Source organism: Aythya ferina (assembly GCF_964211825.1).
Source record: "Aythya ferina genome assembly, chromosome: 11".
NCBI lineage: Eukaryota > Metazoa > Chordata > Aves > Anseriformes > Anatidae > Aythya > Aythya ferina.
Genome location: NC_140307.1, coordinates 20,319,055 through 20,345,067, shown reverse-complemented (window position 1 = coordinate 20,345,067; position 26,013 = coordinate 20,319,055). Strand labels below are relative to the sequence as shown.

At 35.0% G+C, this 26,013-nt stretch overlaps 2 protein-coding genes across 4 annotated transcripts in view; one reads left to right on the top strand and one right to left on the bottom strand.

The window, feature by feature from the left end:
* FAM227B (family with sequence similarity 227 member B) overlaps positions 1–26,013 on the bottom strand; it is a 92,742-nt gene that overhangs the window by 20,357 nt on the left and 46,372 nt on the right. The window lies entirely within an intron of this gene.
* FGF7 (fibroblast growth factor 7) overlaps positions 21,008–26,013 on the top strand; it is a 29,392-nt gene continuing 24,386 nt past the window's right edge. The window contains exons 1-2 of one of the 2 annotated variants that reach the window (XM_084532922.1): positions 21,008–21,192; positions 22,097–22,291. In XM_084532922.1, the coding sequence (XP_084389048.1) occupies positions 21,153–21,192; positions 22,097–22,291 (235 nt within the window). In that variant the 5' untranslated portion in view covers positions 21,008–21,152. Of the gene's footprint in view, positions 21,193–21,721; positions 22,292–26,013 lie in introns of those variants that run through there. The other variant, XM_084532921.1, reaches the window with a different exon arrangement.

The following is a 26,013-nucleotide window of genomic DNA, read 5'->3' as shown; positions in this document are numbered from 1 at the left end:
TCTAAATAAACACTAGTGGCTGCCAATCCTTTCATCACACGAGAAAAACCTGTAACAACTAAAAGCACATACAAAATGGTTAGCATCCAGGCCTTTGAATCTGCTGCCTCTGGTGAACAAGGAAAAGTTATGTGAATTCCTGTTCTTTCAATATTATTTCTTGTATATCATCTTCAATATTAACTTGCACACACAATTAGGAAATAGCACAGAAACTTTCCAAATAGCTGTGTTACATCCTAACAAAATACAGCAATAAAAAAAAAAAATAAAAAATCTGTTTCTATCAGCGCAGACACTATCTTTCTCAATATCTTACCAACATGTTATTTCATTAATATCTTCATGTGCGGTGGGAAGGAATGAAATTTTCCATTGCTGGCTCAATGACCTCGAAAACATTTCTCATCTTTTGTGGTGCAAGGTAATAATTGGATCAGAGTCTGTCTTTAACATCTGCTGCTGGTTGAAATCTCTGACAGGTTTTTCCAACTTCAATCTGAGATACATTTTGAACATTATTAATTCCCATGACCTAGTGTCAAAGTCTGATAGAGAAAGTGATCTGGTTGCCTTATCTTCCAGTATTTAATAACAGTTCTGGGTAGAAACAGCTGGAAACAATATCACAATAGCTACAATAAATTTTCAGAGGACTTTGTTGAAAATATCTCAGACCTTGAGCCAATTCAGAAAACACACGTATAAATCAATGGCATGTAGAGGACTAGCCACATGAGCAAACTGCTCAAGATGATTACCTAATCAGATTACATAAATTACATAAAGCATAATCAGAAGTAAAATGACATCTTACACAGTCATATAGAAATCTAGTTACAATTTTGTCCCAAACTCAGAATCCAAATTTGCTCAATTAAAATAAAGTCAAATTAATTTGCATTTATTTCTTTAGCAATCATTGAACTGTGAATGGGCCCTGAAATGCCTCTTCACATGCAGCTTTTGTTGATTTTAGTAGAAACTTAGCATGCAGAAAATTAAAACAAACTCTGAGCCTGCTATAATATCACACAGAAGCTGTACTCTTTAAACTTTTACTCTGCTGTTTTGCTTTTTTTTTTTTTTTTTTCCCCTCCCCTTTTTTCTTTTCTTTCAGCTTAAATGAAAGCATTTAACCACTAAAAATGCTTTTGGTTATTTTGATGTAAAAAACAGAATATCTAGACTGTCAGTAGTTATTTTAGCATGTCATGAAATGCCCACAAATGAAAGTAAGAAGGGAAGAATCAATTGAAAGTTACATTTTATTTATAATTAACATAGCCAAAAAGTATGGCACAATTTCGGTGTCCTCCCCTCCCCAGCATTTCTATGAGACGAAGCAAATGACTGTTGCATGCATATCTAGGAAATTCCACTAATAGTGTGTGTGCTGTCATAGAGATTACATAGTGGATGAATGTTTCCAGAACCTTTCTGTTTGCATGTGGGAAGAAAAAAAAAAAAAAAAGAAAAGAAAAAATCTCTCTTCATTTTCAGCTATGGAGGTACTAGCAAAATATTTCAACAATCTTGAGCAGCACAATTTAGGGAACTGAAACAGTTCTACAATGAAAATAAGGTTGCTTTGACCACCAAAGAATCTAACTACATTGAAGTTAAAATATTTTTTTTATATATTGCAACAATTGTCTAGTTTAAATATCTATAAATTTCAAATAAAATACTTTAATTTCAAGTCTAAGTAAGGAAATATTACATTCATATTGCATTTGCATGTGGAAGAGAAGAATTGAAAACATACGTATATTATATCTACCCTTCTAATTAAATACTGCATGTAACCCTGTCACTAACAACAGTAAGAGTATTGCCAGAAAAAAAGCCAATAGATTTTTAACATGGTGGAAAACTCTTAAGAAATGGTAACTGATATCTTGATCATTCAAATCAATGCATGCATGCAAAAACCACCACCATTACGAGCCAAAAAACACGGGCACAAAAGTTCTGTTCCCTGTTACTGTTAGGCAGATTTCAAGATACTCTTAATTGAAAGAGTAGCTTCCAAGAGGCTTTAGGATTTGTGGTTGCTTACTTCTCCCCCCTCCCTCAATAAAGGATGAAACACTCCAAGGCCTTTCTACTCTCTGAATCTATTTGAGGCTTAGAAAGAGGAAGGAGGTAAGATTCTGATTCTAATTATTACAGCAGTTTTGAATATCAGGTGATGAGGCCCTGATAAGCACTTTAATATGTTCCCTGATTTCTGGAATAGTGCTGTAGCTAGAACTCAGATTTTTCTGAGATCCACTTTACTTAGTTGATGTAAATACATAAAAACACCTAAAACTGTTTCCAGACTTGAATACCACTTTCAGGAAAGAAAATTTGGTATTACATATAATTTTCTCTTTCATAGTAATGGTAAATTTTTCTTTGTCCCTCTCTGAATACCTGAGGATATCTTATAATTCCTAATATTTCATAAATTAAATAAATATAACCAGTTACACAGCAATCTGAATGCTTCTAGAACTCTTCTAGAACTTCATCATAGTGGAATTTCCTAAATATATATACTCTTAGGATGCGTCTCAGTTGATCACTACAAGGTTATTCATATTGTTTTGGGGCTCTAATACTTAAGTTCCTATGTAACTCAGTTCTGAAGATAGACATCAATATTTGAGCTAAAATAACATTTCTGTGTCCTTATTACTGGGCCTCATGCTTGAAAAGCATTAGGCACTTAAATAAAATACTGTGTTTGTGTTCAGTGTCAAAGTAAAGGAAAAGCATTGCAATAACGGTGAATCAGCAAAGATTTATGGTCTTGCAAATGATAGTATCTCTGGATGTGACAATTAGAAGCTTAATTAGTGCAGTTATCAGTAGGGACAACTGAAAGGAACAACACATTTCCCTGAAGAGAAAACAGGACTCCTTCCTTTGATCTCTACATTGACCTAATAGTAAATTGCAAACCAGCAGCATTTGAAAATCCTTTTACCAAATACTAGGACCAGTACTGAGAAAATAACTTAGAATGAGAACTATCACAATATATCTCCTATGAATTTATTAAAACAATTTCTGCATTTTCATTAAATTGAACTGCATGTACTTTTCATTTTTCCCCTAAATTTCTTCTATATCCTTTTTTTGCAGCAATATGGGATATCAATGTAAAACAACAGACTGAACACAATTATAGTATACACCTCAGCTGATCGTATTCGTAATATCCTTTAAAACACAAGCTTCCACATACAATTGAGATACTGTGTTTATTATTATTTATTGTAAGGTCCTTTATCCAGTACACGTACCTACCAGAAAGAGGACTAGACAAGGATATTTCCTTTCATCTAGACCATTAAATGATAAACACTGTTGACTCTAATTGACCGTTAAGTGACAATGTAAAGAAAAAAGATTACTAACACTGCTATTCCTACAAACTCTTTTGCCTTCAGACTTGACTCAGACTTGGAACATATTGAATCCACTTAGCATACTCTTGAACATTTATGTTGGCTCTGCTTTCCTATTTGAATTAAGCTTAAGTTATAACACTGTGAATCTTATACAAGGCTGAGATTCTTCCATACAATCTACCAACATCCTGTTAATTAGCTCCAATAGAGTTGTCTCTAGCTCTAGCTCTATGCCAATGCTTCCAGAACAAATATTTTCTTATCATAGAGTCATTAGGGCTGGAAAAGGCCTGCAAGATCATCTGGTCCAGCCGTAACCCTACTACCGATATCACCCACTAAACCACATCCCTAAGAACCACGTCCAACCTTTATAGCCAAAAAATACAGTAGATTGTGATATCTGAAGAAAAGATAGTTTACTGCAGGCTGACTAGAAATACATCACATACACCCTTTTTTTTTTTTTTTTCTTGAATTAAATGTAACTACTTTTACAGCCTTCCTAGTTCTCATCATTAAAGTTGGGACACCTGCAAAGAAACACTTTTCCTGAAAATTGTTACATGAAAGTCAGGTGAAACTGAGGAAAAAGTGAGTAGGATAATTCCTTGAAACCCTAGTACAGCTTTCTCTGTTCCTCAGAAGTCATGTAGACTGCACCAGTTTCATTCAATGTAACTTCTAGTAATATACCTTATTATCCAATCTTATCCAAAATTTGGAGAGTCAAGACTGATGTTATTTCCTAGTATCCCTGGGAGGTTTTGCTCCCCGCTTTCAGACTGACTATCTTTTTTGTTTTCTCCCATACATTCCAGCAAATCAAATTGATGCTGAATGGAGTATATAGAAACTCGCTTGTATAATTTCCTAACCATTTGGAATTATTGTATTTTTATTGGGGCAAAAATACTGTAAGCCTTGTGTACACTACTTTCCAGAAAGTTCCTTGACTGGAAGATCAGTATCTTTAAAACTTAAGTCCCACTTTTGCAGAACAGAGTGAGATTTCCACTGTGGTATGAGCCAAATTCCATGGGAGACAAAACAATGGTAGCTCTTCTCAGCTTAAAAATCAACTGAGGGGAATGCAATAGTGGCCATAAGCAGCACAGATAAGTCACTAATTATTCACTGTTCTTCACATCATGAGAAAGGGGAAGGGGCATCTAGAAAAATGATCAGGCAGCAGGTTCAAAATAAACACAGGAAAATTATTTTCTCTCACCCCCACCCCACTGCTGGACTGATACTACAGAAAGATAGTCTGTGCTGTACTGGTCATTGTCAAGAATAGTACGGGGTTAGATATGACACTATGCCTTCTCTCGCCTTTTCCAACTTTCATTTTAATACACAGGAACACCCTCTTCATCTCTGCTTCTGAGTTAGTTGGAAAGTCGGAACTGTAATTCTTCCACTGATGGGCAATGAACTGCAAAGCAGTCTTTCAGATTTAAGTATTGCCTTTAGTCATGTAAAATAGTTTTTAAGCCATATGCTTTTTGTAAATAAAAATAATGGCTAAAAATAGGGTTATGAATGAGCAGTCACTTGAGCAGTACTAGAGAAAAGGAGCAAAGCTAACTAAATAATGCCATTAATTTATAGATTAAAACACCTGAATTCCCAAAACTTAAGGTAAATTTGCAGCAAGGGGAAGAATGACAGAGTATTAAATAAAAAATAAAAAAAAAAAAAGACTGGAAAAGTGCCATGCTATCACTGTCTGAATACACTGGTTACTGTTGCCCAGAAGGCACTAGAAATGGATCTCCATTTAAAAAGCAGACTGGTTGCCACACACAGATGGACGCTCAGAATAGCAAAAAGCTTGAACAGGTGCAGTCAGGCAGGGAATTGCATGTGTATGCAGGCATGTGGTGAAGGATCTAGCAGGAGCCCAGACATCAGGCATTTTCCTACTTTTTGAAACTCTATCTCCAAATATTTTTTTTTTTTTTTTAAATACAGAAGTAAACATAAAACAAGCAAAACCAAAACAAAACACTAGGTCAAACTCCCAGACTGACTCATCTCTTCAGGAAGATGCTGGAATAATTTTTCCTGGCAAGCAGTAGAACCAACTGAATCCATACCAGCCTCAGTTTATTTGTCATTCTTGTAAATAGATTAAAACAAGCAGGAGAAAAAGAAAAATAGAAAAGCTAGGTTACAAATTCCTTACTCTGTGAGGAAGGGCAAAGGTAAAATTCTAACTTAAGTTACACAAGACTTCTCATATTATGAAATAAGCTGTGAAATATACAATTAATTCTGTATTAACCTGAATTCCCTTTGACTACGTATGATAATACATTTATTTTAGAAACTCATTCTGTGATAGTTTAATTTTAAAGCAAATCTGGTCTACTCCAAGAGCACTTAATCAAGAGGGATTGATTCCTGACAGCTGTTATTGTTCAAAAAGTTAATATATAGGAATTTTGTATTGATTTGAAGGGGCATCTGTTTCTAGAATGTGTAAAGCTTTGATAAAGCAGAGATAATTTATCTGCTTTCATTTGGTACAATAAAGCTGCTCTTAATATTCTTATCTTCTAATACTGAATTTTAAATAGAATGACTTTGTCATGCCATCAGTTTTTAAGGAAAATCATTGAAGTCAGGTGGGTTTTCTGCTCCAAAACAGAGGAACTATATGATCCAGTATCATCATCATTATCATCATCTTTGTTATAGTGAGAAAGTGAAAGAAAACTAATGGTTTAGAACGATACATGATGAAGCAGCAAAGGCTGCTTATTCCACTATTATTATGCCACTGATTAATAGTTTGCTTGTTGATAAAAATGTTAAATTCTACTTTATAAACTATTGCTGACATTTATATTTCATACTCTCATGGACTTAGAGAAACTAACCTTGCTTGACTAAATACTTGGAGATGGCAGATTCATGCCAAAGATCTCTTCCAGCCTCTCTCCCACCCACCGTGCATCTTATTTACCCATTTATTCTGGAAAATTCCAAACAGGCACTACACACACAAGAAAACAATTTTTGTGAGCCAGCTGTTTCTCCAGCCAAAGGCGAAATTGAAATGCCTTGTATAAACAAGACAGTAGCATCTTCCAAAATGGAAGTTGAATCTCATGATTTTTACGGGGGAGAAGGTGGTAGGGCAAGTATTCTGATTAATTTTGGCAAAAATAATTATATAAAACAAGACCCACTACCACCTGTTCTGGTACTGAGGTTCTGGTATAGAGTTGTGAGGAACTACACGTTGGAGTTCTGTCTAACTGAGCAATAGATTGGTGGGAGAAATAAAATGAAAAAAAAAAAAAATATATATATATATATATATATATATATGTAACTCTAAAAAGTCAAATAAGTTCTATGACCCCTCATCATTTACTGAACCTTTACCCTACTCTGGGAACATTTTTTGTTTGACAATTCATACACTTTCTAAACACATGTACAAAGACAACTGTGTAAACTTGCATGCACTGTTTTGTATATGGTACAAAATAAAGCAAAAACATGATGACAAGAAGTAGAAACTAGAAAGCAAATCATATTCCAAGATACAAACAAAGTGCTTGTTCTCATTCTGCAAGCTCCTGTCACTTAAATTGCATTCTTAGATCTATGGCTGCCTTATTTCATAACCTTGGAAAATACACATCTCTTCACACATCAGTTTCCCCAGCTGTGATCCCAAGATCAAGGATTATCTCTACTATTTATTCACAATGCCTGCCATGTGATTATGCCTCTTTGTATGGAGTTTATAAACTTTTTTTTTTTCCTGAAGAATACTGCCAAGTTTCAGGAACTGTGCATTAGCATATCAGTGAGATTTTTTTTTTTTTTTTTTTTTTTTTACCTAAACAGTTATACTGTATCCCGAAAGCAATTATGCAGATCACATAGAAGTTAAATTTAAATACATACAACACACTACCACACTACAGGAAAGAATTTTAAATCAGACAAAAGAATATAGAAATTAAACTAAGGAACTCAAAATAAAAATTTGATTTGTATTCATGGTATAACTTCAACACCAGAAACATTAGCTGGTGCAAACGCTCTATGAGCTGAAAAGCATTCCAGGTTGGAATTCTGTTTCAGTATCCATAGCTAGAAATTGGCTACAAGGGAAATCTCAGAATGCCAAAGAGCCAGTAAAGTATTTCTCCAACCTCTTCTTTCAATTGAAGCAAAAATATGTTTGACTCATGAAAATATTTCCAAAATAGAACATTCTAAAGATGAGAACAGTTTACGAAATACAGCTGAAATATCTGAAATTATAGAGTGGCAAAATAGGAAGAAAAAGTCAAAGAAATAGAATCCAGTTCATGGAAGTAACATTTCAGATAATCTTCCACCTTTCCGTTCTTTTCCATTCTCTAATTTCCCTCCCCCCCTTCAAAAAAAAGTTTTTTTTTTTTTTTTTTTTTTTTTTTGTTTTCTTTTAATAATAATATCTGGCACAGAAATAGAATAGCTCTGCAATATGAGGGTTCCAAAGTACCTTTGTATATAGTAGGTAGTAATATTTCCATATATCTACCACTGAAATGCATCTATGTCTATCAGGAACGTAGCATCACTTCAAATGTGTGCAGCAGAAATAAGCAGTTCAATAATTGAAGAAAATTTTACCTGACAGAAATTCTACAAATAGAACTTCACCAGCAGAAGGAACTGTACCACAGTGCATAATGCCAAGGAATAGCACTTCACAATCTTATGGAAATTCTGTCATGCAAGTGGGTAGTTAAAAATATAACATTTCATTAGCTTAACTAACTACACTTCAAGATGATGGAACAAAGCTGTTCAAGACATTTCCTCTGTCAACACAGGGCTGTAATCACATATACACCCTGCACTTGTTTCTGATTTATTTAAAAATGCAAAACACAAACCCAGTGATGATAGATACCATTGCTTCCCCCACTTTAGTATGTAGTCACCGGATATCCCTGCTTGATATTTTGAGCTTAATTACAGATTATCTACAGAAATTCAGATAAAATTCTAAAATTTTCTGTTCTAAAAGTTCTGGAATTTTCATCAAATTGCTTTGATATTTTATATGATTCACTCTTTTATAACTTTGAGAAAAATAGCTTATTTTGCTCCAAAGAATGAAATCATGGAAGTGCTAAAAATATTAATCATTTGTTGCTCACTTTCCTATCTTTATTCTATTAATACAAGTTTTCTTAAGAGTAGTGCTTCTTAAAAAAATTGAGACGCTAACTGCTGAATTTCATTGCTGTACCTCCTTCATGTTCTCTTACCAAGAACACAGATTTTTGGGTGAATTCCACTAACTGCAGTTATAGTGCTCTAAAATATAACTGTCTAAATATATTCCTGTTTAAAAACTGAATTTGCAAGTGTTTTTTTTTTTTTTTTTCTTTCTCCTTACCCCCAGGCTGAACTTTTTCTTCAAACCAGATTATAGCAGGAAGGACTAGAGGTTGTGAATACCAACTTTCACTTGGAAATTCAGTCTCTGCAATAATTAATGTATGACACTTATCCTGCCAAGTACGTCACTTCTAGTTTGACCATATTGGCATTAAATTTGACCTTACATTTTTAAATATGCCACATCCTGCTTCAGTGAGAAACTTTGCTAAGCCTGAGTCAAGGGACAACGAGGAATATATTAGAGTGTCAGTTCCAAGAAATATTTTGAAGGCAGAGTGAAAGGTTTCGATAGAGCCTTCTCAACAAATAAGTGTACATTCTCCCCACCTGCCAAAGTTATTTCTAATTAGCTTCTTTAGATTATTCTTCATTACTCATAGAATCATAGAATATCCTGAGTTGGAAGGGACCCATAAGAATCATCAAGTCCAACTCCTGGCACCACACAGGTCTACCCAAAGATTCAGACCATTTGACTGAGCACAGTCCAAACACTTCTTAAACTCCGACAGGCTTGGTGCTGTGACTACATCCCTGGGGAGGCCATTCCAGTGTGCGACATCCCTCTCAGTGAAGAGCCTCTTCCTGATACCCGGCCTGAACCTCCCCTGTCACAGCTTGACACCATTCCCTTGGTGTCAAGGGAATGGTGTCAAGAGAATAATAGATCAGCACCTGCCCCTCCACTCCCCCTTATGAGGAAGCTGTAGACCGTGATAAGGTCTCCCCTCAGCATCCACTTTTCCAGGAGGAACACGCCAAGTGACCTCAGCCTCTCCTGATACATCTTCCCCTCCAGGCCCTTCACCATCTTAGTAGCAGCTGTATTATCCCTATTTTATTAGGCTTTGTGAAAGGAATTTGATCAAAGAGTTTGGAAGAGCTCACAGGCTCTTCCAAAGAGCCTTCCAAAGTGCCTAAAGAAACTCTAGTTTCCTGTGAAAGTCTAGCCTAGAAATGGCATCAGAGCGGACATATTTTAAAGTGACACTGCAATGAGGCAAATACAAATGTAAGTGACGTAGGCCCGCTTGTTAACAAGCCTTACCATGCCAGATAAAGGATTGGGAGTCTGCTGTTTTACTGACTACTGTGATCTCATGAAAATTTCATAGATACCATGTTTTAGTTGCTAAATTATTAGTTTCTAAATAATTGCTAAAAGTACACACGTATGCACAAGTCAGAGAAATTATAGCAGTCTCTCCACTTTGTTGCTGGCTCAAACCAAGAAATGTACAAAACAAATACTACCACCTGAAGGGTGTTTGGCATCCTACCTGAAATAACAGGTTTCTGTTCAGTTGCTCGTACACAGTGTTGTAATAAAACGATCACTGTCACTTTCTGGCAGTCTTAGTGTATAGGCCAAGTATTGAATCAACTAATGAAGTAAAGAAAAACATGACAAAGACCTCCAACCCTATCATCTCTAAAAGCAGAACTGCATCAAATAAAAGACAGAACAAGTTTACAAGTAAACTAGCACTGGTGCTGCTTTACCAAATTTCTTTGTCAACAGATTGATTTAGTTTTCACAACTGTTGGTTTGGCACTTTCTATAAATACTAAAATGCTCAGACACTTAAAAAACAAAACACCACACCAGGAATTCCTGAGAGTTTGAAGGGTTCGCCTCTGTGGATGTCAGACATTTCTCTGCTATTAGGACCCAGGGTGAATTTAATCTACAAAGAGATCAGTTGGCCTACATCATTAACACACTTTTACAAACAGTGGATAAAACAGTTTTAAATTACTCGAAGTTGCATCATTATGGATTATTATTTTAGCATTGTTAGCCTTCTATAATATGATGTTGCTCCCCCTGGAATACTGATTAAAATAGGAACCAGATGTGCTTTTCATGACCAGATTGAAAAAGATAAACAACCAGAAAATCAACTCAAATAAAAAGGATGCCCCGGGGGTGTTTCTCAAAACTGAAGAGGGAGAGCATATGTATCTTTCAGAAGGGTGGGGCAGGAACTGAAAAACACTCAAAAACAGACCTCTCCTCTTTCACAAAAAGCCCTAGGAAACATGGAACAATCTGGTCCTTCAGATACCTATTTGGATTATACTCCAATGCACCATTATCTTAAAATTGCGTGCACTGGCAACACTGAAACAAAGAAAAAAAATTGTATTTTCAGTTTTGCTCATAAATCAACAAGAAATAAAGCTTGTATTAAAAAAAGACCTTTTTACATCGAGATCTCTATTTTACAGGAATACCACTTTGGTTTACTGGCCTGTAAATATGATAGTTCCAAAAGAAATTATCTATCTCCAACTCCAGAGAGCCTACTAAATGGAAGCCTTATCTTTTGCCAATCCTGATGGTAGCACTTTTTATACTAAATGCAGGCCTGTATCTAGAAACCTGAAAGCTATGACTACAATACAATGGCATGGCGGACCAGCAGAGTAGACCAGCTGTTTCTCCACAACAGAGCAGTGATCACAAATCAGAAAGGAAATTTCAGGACCAATTCTCAATGCTTCAGCTTCTACTTCAGATTTCAGTGTGGCCCTACTGAAGCTAGATGTTTTTGCCTGCACCTTTGCATCTAGGCAAAGTCCACTGAAGAGGGAATGTCTCTGTTTCCTTTGAAAAACAAGGAGTTGAACAGGATTCTTCATTTGGGCAGGAAACAAACAGTCTTTGTCCTTTATCTACCTTAATTTCAGAAAAGCTAGAAAGACCTAGTTTGATCCTGCTCAGCACCGATTCTCATAGCTAGTGTTAAGGTTGCACCAGCCTGCTTTGCTTCAGCTGAGAGTCAGTTCCGCTGGGAAAAGCACAGACCACACAATCAGGCCTGCTAAACTTGTCTTGAAATAGCACAGTACATAATGGCAAAACAGGCAACTTGTGTCTAGCTTTTACGAGCAAACGATTTTGGGTATCAGTATCTCCCTTTTTGTGTGAGCAAAGCTTTGTTACTATATGATACAATAGTTAATCCATTCCTAGGAGTCTTTCACTGCAGATTATTAAAGTCAAAAAACATTGAATATTCAATCTATTCACACTAAACTTAGAAATGAAAGATGCCATGCAGTAGAGCTTAGTACATATTTGATTTGTCAAGTGATGTTACTTCTCTTAGCTGAGTTTTAGGGAAAAAACCCACAACCAACCAAAAAAACAAACAAAAAAGCACCAGATAGGTTTTATATGAGAAATTCCTTGATCCTACCCTGCGCTTTCTTAAAATGACTCCGAGTTATTCGAGTTTATTTTCAGGGGATCCCCTATTTTGTAGCTCCTATTTTTTCTAATTCACTGCATTCATTAGGAGCTCATTACTTTCCTCTGTTCCTCCTCTATGCCTCACATCTCTCCCCCTTTTCCTCAGATTTGCCAAAACTTTTCCACTATTTCTTCTGTTCCACTGTTTTTAATGCCCTTTAATTTCTTTCCTCTTATAGCTGGTTTTCTGTTCTCTTCCACATGCCAACACTAGCTGGTACATTATCAGGTACCTTTGGATACTTGAAGATGCTCATCACTCTCCTTATGCAAAAGCTTAACCAAGCTTGCCAACTCAGACAATAAGCTGCATGAGAAGAAGTATTTGTGCATGTTGAAAGACTGGTATTGGATCAAAGTTTCATTCTTTGAGACATCAGCTATGTTTGAGATACTGGTGCCTATTACAGAAACGGTTTGGTTAGAAGAGTCTAAAGTAAAATTCTTTGCATCTCACATTGAAGAAAGGGGTGTGTAGACACCCCTTTGTAGGCCTAAGAAACAATAGTTCCACTGAGTAAAATATTTTTAATGGAATAAATGGTAGCTTTTTCAAATTTATAAATGTTGTGATCCTACTCTTCCTACTGCCTCACACTACAAATTGAGAAAATCAACTATAAATTTTCTAACTTCAACTTTTGTTTGCACTGAAGTGATATTTTAATTATTTTTCCATAATCTTTTTTTTTTTTTTTTTCCACAGTTGCACAAATATCAACTCCTATCCTATTTTCTTCTTGTTGTTGAAGTAACAGTTATCAAAGTCATGTTGGTTGCAAGCCATGGAAAAATGAAGGCAAAAGCAAAGGGAATCACTGATAAAATCTCACAGTCCTCATACTAGAACTGTAACAAGATTTTAGGATGTTTTAAGAGAGCTGTCCTTTCTCCCATACGCTTCTCAATAAAGAAGAGATAAAGCTTTGTAGCCACCAATAGGAACAATCAGGAAGGGCAAAGACCACTTACTTGAGCAGAAAAATTAATCTGTAACTGAAGGTTATAGAATACATGTTAAATTTGATAAACTATTCACCAGAGACATCTTAGAGACCAAGAATTTATACCAGACTCTGCCAATGTATTGTTCATGCCTAACAATGCTATAAAACAAGCAAATAAACAAAGGCATGATCTTCAGAGAGGAATTTTATTGAAATGCAGTTAACTAGCAAAAAACTGCTTGTCAAAATTCTTTAAAAAACAAACAAACTTTTCTCTAACATCGATATCTTCTTATTCTGTGGTTTTCTAACAACTGGATTAAGAAAATAATACTCATTCAGTTGGCTGCCATGGGAAGGTATTGACACATTCTGTACCTCAGCATGATATATTTTAGTGACATAACTTTGTCACTAGAGCTGTTATACCTACTCACTGAAAAATAAGTGTTCACAAAACATTTTTCTCCTGAAAAAAAGTTGTTTTATTGTTTTGTTTGTTTGTTTTTCTCTCTCATTTAGAAAGTACTTGGAAAAATCAAAATTTGGCATGTATATGTATGTGGAATAGTTTTAAAAATAATTTTCAGGGTATTGGGTATTTACTAATCATTATATATGCTCTTATTTTTTGTGGTCAGCAGCCTCCAAAATCACATAATTCCTACGTCCCAAGTGAATAGCAAACATTCTTAGGAACAGTTATTCCTCAAACATGCTACATATGCTTTTCAAATATATGCCACAGTTTTTCATCCATGATGTACATGTACAAGGCAAGGAAATATGTACCATTAAAGTCCTTGAAGCAAAAGACTTGTACTTATACTCTGCTGACAAAGTCAGGTCAAAAAATGTTTGTTTGTTTTACTGCAGAAAAGGTTTCTGTTGCAGTAATGCAGTTAACTACATCAGAGCCAACAGAGATACGATAGGTCAGAAGTAGACTTGATGCAGATTCATTCAATCCAATCTCATAAAAAGCTGATAATGACAAGCTGCCATTACACTAGACAAGTTCTTATCAGGGAATCAAGTTTTCTCTCCTCTTTCATAGGTTTAAAACGTTATCTGCTATGGGGGAGAAGGGAATACAGATGACTTAGTCCTTGGGTTCCCCCTCTTCTCCATCTCCTTTTTCTCTATCACTTCCCAAAAGTTCTACATTCCAGTTTCTCTTAACAGCACTATTTAGGTTTGGTTGAAGAAAATTTAGTTACAATGGACAATCTCTGTCAAAAGTAAGTGTGAAAAACTTGTGACTGGAAAAAGGGTAGAAGCGATTTTAGTAATGTGATGATTATGATAAGCAAAGGAAGCTGAGAGTGAAGAGGCAGATCAGACCTATCTCAATTCAGACTCAGATCTGTTTCAAAGCCTGACCTTCATCAGTTTGCTGCCAAAATTCAATCCTTGTTCATGCCACAAGCCAATCAAATAGTCTAACAACAACAGCTGCAGTAGCAGACATTTGAACTCGTGGAAACACAGCTGTTCACAGATAGAAGGGTTCACTCCTTGAATCTACAAAAGAACCACATATAAAGTGAAGTGCAATGCTGCTATTACCTTGGAATATAAACTACTCTGGTAATCTTAATTCTAGGCATCTTTAAATTCCAGTCAGTTTGAAAATAACAGTGTCATATCTTGCCTAAACTCTCTTGCTGGAGCTCTGAAAGAGGCTCTCCAATTTGACATTCACAATTTTTCACTACTTTCAGTGCAAAGGTATCTTGAATCTTTCTCTCTCTTCAAAATCAGGCCACAGAAGAACTAGTCCATTGATCCATAGCCATGCTAGATGCCTCAGGAATGATGCTGACATGCTTGATCTAACCCTGCACTTGTGCTAGACATCTGAGTGCATTTCACATTATCTTTACATCTTCCTTTCACACTCTTACTAGATTATTGAATGACTGTCCTGAACTGAAGGATAACATTGACTTAATTATCAGTGAGGAAACGTGGTGTAGCACACTTGTAAACCAATTATTAACAGAGTTTCTCTATTAAAGGCACCTTTTTATTAAGTTCCCTCAGTTCTGCAAATGCTTGTCTATTATCCAAATGGTAAACAACTGGCAAACCCTACAACCGTGACTAAGCAATGTCCCTGTCTCTGACAGGTGAGTAATAAAAAATGCAACCATTGCAGAGAATTACACTCATTCTGAATTTATTCATGAGTTTTTATTAATGAAAAATTCTGCTTGGGAAAAAAAAACAACAATGAAACATGCACATTGCAGGAGCAAAGACTCCAGGAAAACCAACCTACCTACCCAGAATGCATTTCTATGATTGAAAGCTAGATGCTTAGCTATGTAGGTCACTGCAGCATGATAGAAGTCTGTCTCATACACCATTCTGATTTATGTAAGAATATACTAACCATAATTTTATGACCTTAATGTTATTTAAAATGCAAGTATATGTCTGGAGATGACAAGAGCTTACTAGGATAACATTTGTTTGGCTGTCTCTGTAAGCATGTAGTAGGATACAGACTGTAATCTGTGCCATTATTCTTTTCTTCACAAGTTTCCTCCCTAATTTAATGCATGAGATAACTAGTGTTTTGTGCCTTTTGAGTACTTTACTACACAGTGCTAATGATTTTTCAACGTAGAGTGTGTATGTGTATATGACTAGGTTTTTGGAATTCCACCCCATTGTTACACCTAGGGAACTCAATAGGGACAGTACCCTTTGGATTTATCATGCCTCTTTAATTAGAGAAACTCACAGCTGTAGAAGTCTGTAGGCAAACGAAGGTGCCTAATATTTTAGGCCATGCCACAAGATCTGCAGTGTAGGTCCATTGTTTCTGTATAAACCTGTGTTCCACTTTAGGTTTTGGAAATGTTCCTGTTGTGTTTTCCTTGTCTATTGACTCTCAACCTCCATACTTTAGTTCCTTTTCCCTTGCTTAAATTTCTGCAGTTGCCTTTCTGAACCATCTTCCTCTCTTCAGTGCCAACCCCTTCACTTTCCTGGAAGCATCCAATCCCACTCACCTAATTAAATTCTTGAGCTTTCTCATTCAAAGTATTTTATCCCAAATTCTGACCAATTGCCATTTCTTCTTGTTGCATAGCCAGTTCACTTTCAAATGAGTTAAGGACCATCTTATAAGATCATCCACTGCTATGTGATATTGCCAGTTCTTTCATTAAGTACAGGTATGTATCTATGTAAGATGGTAAGTCATGTGCCATTATACTTGCAGGACATTTTTACTAATCCTTTTAACAGTGTTTTCTTTCTGACTTTAACTGGTAACATCTTTACATAAGAAACCCCAGTGCTTTTTGTGCTGCCATCTAACTAGATACCAACAGGTGTTAGTAGACTGGAAGACTACTAATAATTTCATCTTTATTGTGGTTTAATAAGAGAGTGCAAATTGTAGTGCAAGTCTAAGAGAGGACCATATAATTTGCACAATATAGTTCTTTTCTATGACAAGAGTTTAATTAGAGATGTAAAGAAATATTTGAATAAGAGGATAATATTCCATTCTCAATCAACCTTTGTTCAATTAAGTATATAGGCAGTATTAGAAGATCAATGAAGCCACAGTTTGAAAACTAGAGAGAAAAAAAAAAAGGCTGAAAACTGTCCTCCAAAAATCTGCCTTCAGGTGGGCTCCAGTTAAAAGGAACTAAAATTGTTTTCTAAGATGAAAAGACTAGCAGATGGACAGGCTAATAATGGGTATGTACTATCATGGCAACAAAGCTTTATTCTTGTTTTAAGCTTTATTCACAAATTATATTTTCCTTATGGTCAATAAAATGTTTAACCAGCAAGTAAATTACAATAATGATTATGCTACATATGGTACTACATGAAGTGTTAAAAATGGCTAGCTTGAGCAATTAAACAGAAATCAGTATTTCATACAGAAATTTCTTACAGAAATGTATTTCATAGCATATTTCAGTTTGGGATTATATGTAATATTAATATCTGTATATTTTTATTGCGTTAAAAGCAAACCTTGAAGACCTTATTTCATATTTATTGCTACTAATGTAAAATGTAATAATTACAAGTGAATCCCATTTTAGCTATATCAGCAGGGTACTGACACCCAACATCTTGGCTTGGGTTTGAAGTCTGATACTAAGACTATCTTCCTACTGTACTGAGAATTTTGGGACATATTCTAAAGCAAATTCAGGGATAAAGGATGACAGTTTCTTAGCAATAGAATGATAAGTTTCTTAGCAGGTATGTTTTGTCCAACTTGCCTTCAGGGCAACATGGAAGTTTTTTTTTTTTTTTTTTTTTTTTTTAAAAGGCCTTCATGACACAATACCAAACCTGAGTGATACGTATTACAGTAGGTCAGCCTGGAGATTAAGAAAGCATAGATCTCTGTTGTTTTAGATGAAAAAACCTTTACTACAAGAAGGACATCCAAGGACATTGAGGTGCTCGAGTGAGTCCAGAGAAGGGCGACAAAGCTGGTGAGGGGTTTTGGAGAACCTACGAGGAGTGGCTGAGGGAGCTGGGCTTGTTCAGCCTGGAGAAAAGGAGGCTCAGGGGTGACCTTATCACTCTCTACAGGTACCTTAAAGGAGGCTGTAGCAAGGTGGTGGTTGGTCTGTTCTCCCACATGCCTGGTGACAGGACGAGGGGGAATGGGCTTAAGTTGAGCCAGGGGAGTTTTAGGTTGGATGTTAGGAAGAACTTCTTTACTGAAAGGGTTGTTAGGCATTGGAACAGGCTGCCCAGGGAAGTGGTGGAGTCACCATCCCTGGAGGTCTTTAAAAGACGTTTAGACGTAGAGCTTAGCGATATGGTTTAGTGGAGGACTGTTAGTGTTAGGTCAGAGGTTGGACTCGATGATCTTGAGGTCTCTTCCAACCTAGAAATTCTGTGGTTCCGTGAAAATATGACTGCAAAAAGTAATGGCTTATGGGAGCGAAGACTTTATTAAGCTGTTTCTATTTGAAATGGAGGCCTATGCACAACCTTTATAACTGGAAGCAAAGTTCTTGCCCCTCATTTTCACTTTTTCCTTTTCAGCATTGCATAGTAGCAGTGCTCTGAACAACTGTTGACTATGAAGCAGGAACCAATTCATGGGCTAATGTAAAGGGGGCAAAGTTTATGTATTAAAGGATGTGTTAAAGAATGTGTATTTTGCACATTTTTATGTTTCATGTGCTCATGATACCTCAAATCCAAACTTGCTCAAGAAATGGCAAACTTCTAGCATTTCAGGTCAACAATTTCCTGGTATAATTAAAGATTTGCAAAGCCCCAAGTATACAAGTTTGTAGGAAACTAGAGGAAGAAGTGCCAGTCAAGCTAAATCTTCCATAAAACAATCTGAGAGAAATATTAGCTACACTTGGTTTAAACAGAAGCAGGTTGGATTTATGCAAAAAATCCTGATTACTATATGCAGATCAAGATGGCATCCTTTCATTAAAAATTAAGCAGTTGTACTTGTGTAGCAAAACAAACTGTGTGATTAAATAAAACTACAGTCAAAGTATTTAAAAAAATAAAAGTTATTCTATAATTAGAAAATGTGACGATGTGGCAGCTAGCAGCAGTAATTAAAGGTTAATTACATTGTTCACTAACTGAACTTACAGTTAGTTTTATTTAAAGCATTTTTTGTCTATTCTAAACACAAAACTTCATAAAGATCTGAAGCACTGCGTAAAAACACACTTACAGAAAATTACTTATTTTTCAGAGCCAAGAGAAATAACATGCATATGCCTGGATCATAAGTAGCTCCAGGTTTCTGGAAGCAAAGCCTCAGGTATGGTTGTTTGTTTTTTTTTTTCTTCTCTTCTGTAACTGTCAGAACAAATAATTTGCAAGGAAAAAGGAAAAATTAAAACCAGTATGGATCTGAAAGTGAAAGTTGTTACTGCTCATTTAAAAAAAAAAAAAAAAAGGAAAGAAAGGAGTATTTAAAAACAACAACAACAAGAAAAAACATTTCTGCTTGCATCCTATTTTGCTGAGTTTACATTTTATCCTCAATTGCTTTCTTTATAATACACAACAGATAAGCCTTTTGAATGCCACAAATTTTTTTCATTGCTATCATTCTGAATTCAGACTGTGGAATAGATCTGAGAAGGCACTGACATAAATCCAGCAAATGCACTGGCAGAAACGTAACTGGCATAAAACACTACAGTCCCACTTCATGTTAGAATGGTAGTCAGGGGCTTACAAAACACAAAGTCAAGGTCAATATAGCTGTAATCATGGTTTACCAGGGCAAGCTCAATAAAAGCTGCTTCTTTGTATATCTACTGTAGGCATAAGGCCTTTGAAAGCCATGGTATCATATCTTTCATATTGCAAAGAAACATATATTGAGCCCTTGCTAAACTAGGAAACTTATGTTGAGTCACAGAATATAGGGAACAGTCCAATATGCTGAAATGGAGATAAGGACATGAAAAGTTGATCAGCTTTGGATTGTGAGTAAAAATGGTTAAAATGATAATTTAAAGCAAGTGACAAATTGGATTAGCCCAGCTGAACACTAAGAAGGAAGCTGAGGACTTGAAGGGAAGAAATGACTCATTCTGTGTTTGTGTACAGAAAAGCCTGAGTTGGTTGCCTGGTCTTGTACATATAAAGGTTGCCTGGTCTTGTACATATTTGATGCTTATTTTGGGCCATTCCAGTGAAAAAAACATTTCACTTATGTCCCCCTCACCACAAGGTGGCACGTATGTACTCTGTTTGTTATTTATCTTCCTCTACAATTTGCTTCAAATTCTAAGAAGTAACTGTTACCCATTTCTACAGAGTGGGAGGAGTGGCAATAGAAGAAAAGCAGGTAATGATAAAAAGCATTATTATATCAAGTACAGACAACTAAAGGTAAGTAAACTATTCTTGATTCATGAACTAATTCCAAACTCTCCTTCTTACTAGTATCCTGCAGAAGGGTCTGAAGCGTATTCACATTAAGCATGGAAATTAGACAAGATAGAGCTATTGAAAACCTAGCTTCCATATATTTTACAGATACATTCATCAGAATCTCAACAGAATTTAAGGGTGAAACAGAACATGGGCTTTGGATAGCAGACTGATGCCAAAGAAGGTTATAAGCACAGAGAAGCAGAAAGCCAGGCACATCTATCCATGTCTTTGACTCTGTGAAGTTTAAGCCTCCTGGTTATCCATTGGTTGAAGTATGAGGCTTTATTTCCATCACTACACCTTTTCATTCTCATGTTGTGAGTTTCAGAAACTAATAACTACCTCAATGATCCTTGTGGGTCCCCACCAACTCAGATATTCTATGATTCTACCTACATTAAGGAAGGCTATTTCCTAGTAGCACTTTTTCCTTCATGTTAATAAAAGTTGTGCTTAAACGTCAGGCTTTCAAATATCCAAATATGCATTCTCATTTTCCCCTAGTGGCTAATCAAGTGAAAATCTCAGTGATTTTCCTTGCAGTTGTTCCTCTTTTCAAGTCCATGATATAAAAATATGCAGCACAATCTATAATGGTCACAGCACACTCTCCACAATACATAATGGATCCACATGTTTCATATACCCATCAGAAATGCAATAAGCAGACTATGAATCCACCAAGCTGTACAAAAGATTTCAAAGAAAAGTGAGATAAATGTGTATGAAAGAGAGGAGGAGACATTTTTTTTTAAAGACAGAAAAATACTGAACTAAACCAAAGCACAGAAACATTAAGTAGCACGCAAAGCAATTCTATCCACACACCATGGGATGTGTACTTTTAGAAAGTAGATTCTTGGAGATTTAAAGTATAAACTATGTACATAGCTCCCTCTGATGACCATTGGACACGATACAATGCAAGTCTCCTTTTATTTTTGTTCGTGCATTCAACTGACAGCTGACTGGTTAAATTCTAATTGCTTCCAAGTGAGGTCAGCAAAGGTATTTATCGAAAAGGACTGAACAACAGACTCAACACACACATGCACGCGCACGCATAAGCACACACATCTCTCTAGCGTGTTGATTTATGGAAACAATTACAATTTTGGTGGAGTCTTTCTGAGCTGAGAAAGTTTGTAGCTACAATAGAGTATCTCATGTTGCAAAAAGCAGACAACAGAAATGGAATACTTGAGTATCCAGCTCTTATCAACAGGAACAAGTAAGTTATCTGTCCTTTACAGGAACATTCAACAGTTTCTAACAACTAATAACCTTTATCTTCATTTGTATATGCTAGATGCTAAAAAGCATTAAGAAAACTATTTCTTTTAATAAACTGTAAAATGTAGGAATAAAAATACAGGCTAAGACTGAAGTCTGTCTTGAAATTTGAACTAGAGAAAAGTTATCTGATAGATTGTGCTAATAGCGAAGATATATGTATGAAGCAGAATTTTACCATGCATGATAAAGTTGTTCAACTGAATAAATATGGGATTTTTGGACTGATTTAAGACTGAGACAGAACTATGTTTACAATCAGTTTAAATGTCTGTTTATGTAAGTTGATATGTGAAAGATATCTATTGTATATCTATATATATTTGCATATTTGTAAAAGTCAGCTTAGCATGTCACACATTTATGTATAGTACTTTTCAGTAGCATAATGTGTCCTTGCACGTTTGTAACAATTGAGCATAAAGACTTACACTTGAACCTTTTCTCACAGATCTTTTACTTTCAGTGCAAGCAGCAAATTCAAGTAGTACAGAAGGTCACAACAACAAAGGTTTTTATAACTTGTGTCTTTAAAGGATATTCTGACTGAAGAGATTTTTAAGAAGCTCTTCTATTTCGCCATTAACTATTAAGGAATAAACGATCAGAATTCTAGAAGAGGGAACTATCTCGTTTAAATGAATCTGTAACTCGTAAAGACAGAAGGCAGGTCGGTGACCTAACAGCAACAGTCTACTTGAGATTTAATTTTCATTATGTTGTTCATGAACACCCAGAACACTGCACTATAATGCACAAATGGATACTGACATGGATCCTGCCAATTTTGCTCTACAGATCATACTTTTACATTATCTTTCTAATGGGCACTATATCTTTAGCTTGCAATGACATGACTCCAGAGCAAATGGCTACAAATGTGAACTGTTCCAGCCCTGAGCGACATACCAGAAGCTATGATTATATGGAAGGGGGGGATGTAAGAGTAAGAAGACTTTTCTGTCGAACTCAGTGGTATATGAGGATTGATAAGCGAGGCAAAGTAAAAGGGACAAGAGAAGCAAACAACAACTACAGTAAGTAATATCTTTGCTTTTCCTATTTGACTTCTAAGTTTTTAGGCACCATTGTTTCCCCATTCCTTGATTTACAGTAATTTCAAAAGAATTTTGTATAATGTACTGACCATTGTATAAGACAAGTTTTCCAATTAATCCTACAGCAGGACATTTGTTATTGATTTTGAGATGCGTCATTTTAAACACTACATTGTAGATCTGCTAATGTATTAGTTACAGCTGGTAACTATTAGCAAACAGAGCCTATTTTAACAAGTGAATTAGGTTGTAAGAATTAAAATGTATAACCACAAACTCTGCTCATAAAATACTTACGAAACATTAAGCCACGCTTATATAGTCCACAAACTACCTAAAAGTTCTGTATATTTGAGTTCACAATTAAAATATATGCAATACTAGAAAGTTCAATGGAAAGAATTATGTAAACTGTCTTGCAAAATCTTTTAGATAGCTTGCCAAGCCAGGAACAAAATCTATTATAGTTTCTGCAGTTCATTATTACAATGATCATGATGATGAAAAAATATTCTCTCCTCTTTCTTCCAAAAAGATGACTCATCTACAGAGAATGGACATATAATATTTTGCAAAGCTGTACCAAATACAACTTTTGAACTGGCAAAAGAATTGTTGTACTAATCTGTGTTTTTCACACATACACTATATAACTTCAATTTACAACTACTTGAAGGCATCAGTTTTACAATCACTATTCCTGACACTTTGGCTTTCATGTTATTACACATATACTGCATATTTAGAGAAATATGACAAACTTTAAAAGACTTTATTATATATATATATATATTTTTTTTAAATATAACAAAAATACTTAAGATTATATTGCATGTTTCAAAACAAAATTAGAAGGAAAAAGTGCCAGAGACTTGCTGGTCTAGTGTTTATAGTCATCTGAAAGATCAAACCTTTTCCAAAGATGCTATTAAATACAGTTTTAATATAGGTTGCATGTCATTGTATTTTTTTAATAACAGCAGCGAAATATAAATAAAAAGTAAACTTCAAGAACTGTTCTTAGTGTGATTCAGCTTTCAGCTGAAGTTGACTGCATATTTTCTGTAAAAATAGCACTCCTCCATGTTAAGCACCTAGATAGTGAGCTTCAAAGTTTATTTCTTTACTTCATGATTACATTAAGTATTTGACAACTTATGTGGCTAAAACTTCATTGATTAATGTTACCATTTCTTTTGAAATTTGTTTCCATATGTCTCCTTTCTTTCTACTCTATTACGTAGTGCAAACCCTATTGCTCTGAAAGACAACACATGGCCAGCAGCCAAATGAATTATTTGGTCCATATTCAAGAAGACTCCCATTGAGTTTCAGGAAAACATTGTTACAATAGAGATCCATAGGGGTAGTTTGGAAGTGAATGTTGCTCCCACAAAAATAACTGGAAAAAACTATTGAAGTAATTTCTTCTGAGTTTTCGCATATAAGTGAATATCCTCTGTGCCCATTTTTTTTTCCTGTTATTATTTACAAACAAATACTTTGAAAAGATTGTGGCAGTATATAGAGCTGAACAATTTCATACATTTGCTCTTTTGCGGTTCCATGCTACTAAACTAAGAACTTGGTTAGTAATTTAGCATTATTTCAAATTCAAGTTTCTCAATTCTCTGCAGGATTCCATGTTGCTGAAGCACACTAATGATACCCTGAAATGTTCTGTAGTAAAACCACTAGAGAATATCAGATCATCTTGTACTAAAGGCAAACCGTTTTCTTGTAGAGTTTTCTGAGCACTTTATTAAAATTTACTGATTTTTTTTTTTTTGCCATCATGAATTATAGAAACACAACCTTGAGTCATTAAACCCTTACATATATATTGCAGAGAAAAAAAAAAAAAAAAAAAACCAACAAAAAAAAAAACTTTGAACACTTTCTGGTAAATGTAAAGCAAATCAGGAGAAAAATAACAATCAATACTCAAAGGGTTTATCTGGTAACTGAGACACACTACAATGAAATGTCTCCATTAAATTTAACTAAAGTATATGGGAAAACTCCCACCATCTTAAACTTAGGTCTCTTGCTTGAATTTAGCAATTCTACATTAGGAAATAATGCTTTTGTTGGATAAGCAGAATAGGGAAATATAAGCAAAAGAAACTTGAAAAATGAGAACACATTCTCAGAGAAACTCAAAACTATCATAAAAAAACACAACATTTTTTGTCATATCCTCTAATCAACAAAATATGTAAAAGGCCTTTTTGAAGATGTGTTTATGGTTCTATACTAAAATACACTTAACAAAAGTGGTATGAGGGGGGAAAAAAAGACACTAACCTGCTTTCCCTATTTTTTTTTTTTTTTTTTTTTTAAACATTAGAAGACTAAACTGGATATTTTTATCCAGGGCTTCTGAAAATCAACATTTAAAAATTATATCCATTACTAAGATGGATCAATTTGTGTGTTCAAGCATTCTTGTTCTGTGAACTTCAGTTCTGGAAGTTTTACATTAGTAAAATGTAAATTAAACCTGTTTCACAGGATTGAATCCCAGAACAGTTGCAGCAAAATTGATCAACACAGTATGAAAAACACTGCTCTTATTAGGAGTATCTTCATATTTTATCCTAGTTTTCCACTAATAAGTTCCATTTTGTATCGTTTACATGTGTTACTAAAATAAAAACATGAAAAAAATCACATTTTTAACCATAACGACTTCATAAAAGAAGCTGCACTGACAGTCTTGCAGACAGAGTACATTACTTGTTTTCAGCCCATGAATTGTGAAACAATTTTCACAATTAGAAATGTCTGTAAAATGATAGACTCATCATTCTACATCATAATCTTGGCAAGTGCCAAAAATTTGCAGAGTTTGTCTCATCAGTCAGAACCACGAATATAAGAATGCAAAGATAGTGAGAAATTAAAGTCTTTGTGTTCTAAACTTCTCTATTAAGTTACGGAATAAATATATACATATTTTATAGATATCTTATAAAGGTAACACCTGAAAAAAATCTTAAGATGCTAATTTAAGAGCCACTGTATTAAATGTATATGGACTGAAATTCTCAAACTTAATACTGGAAGAAATCTTTACTGATTGTAATTAACCTGTATTCATCATACACTTGTTTAAAAATACAATAGAAGTTAACTGTTTTGCCCAAAAAAAGTGTGTACTGTGTCAATAAAAGCAAATTGATGAGTCCTGTTTACAACAGTGATGACCTCATTAGTTACCCAAAGAAAATTATTCTGTGCACATTTCAAAAAGCAGTAGAGCCTTCTGGTGAACACAAAACTGATATAATACAATAGTAAAATAAACAAACAACTCAAGAGTAAACAAAGCAAATTTCCAATAAGCAGAGGAAATCTCCTTGCACCTGATAGAAACAGCTCTGCTTTCAGTCTGAAAACTAAAATGTAGAGTGAGAATTGCCACACACTGAAAAACTAAAACAAGAAGCCAAGCAGCCAAGATACAAGGCCATCCAGAAAAATCTGTCATTACTCATAACACCTTTTTTCTTTGACAATCACTTCTTATACCTTGTCCACACATAAACTATTGGCTTTTTATTCAAAAGTAAATTTTGTATCTTGTTCACATAACATAATCTAAGTTAGCACACAAAATAGACTTCCAAAATTCATGATTGTAAGAAGAGTGCCTGAGCAGATCATGAAGATACTATGGCATTTTGTTAATTCTCTGT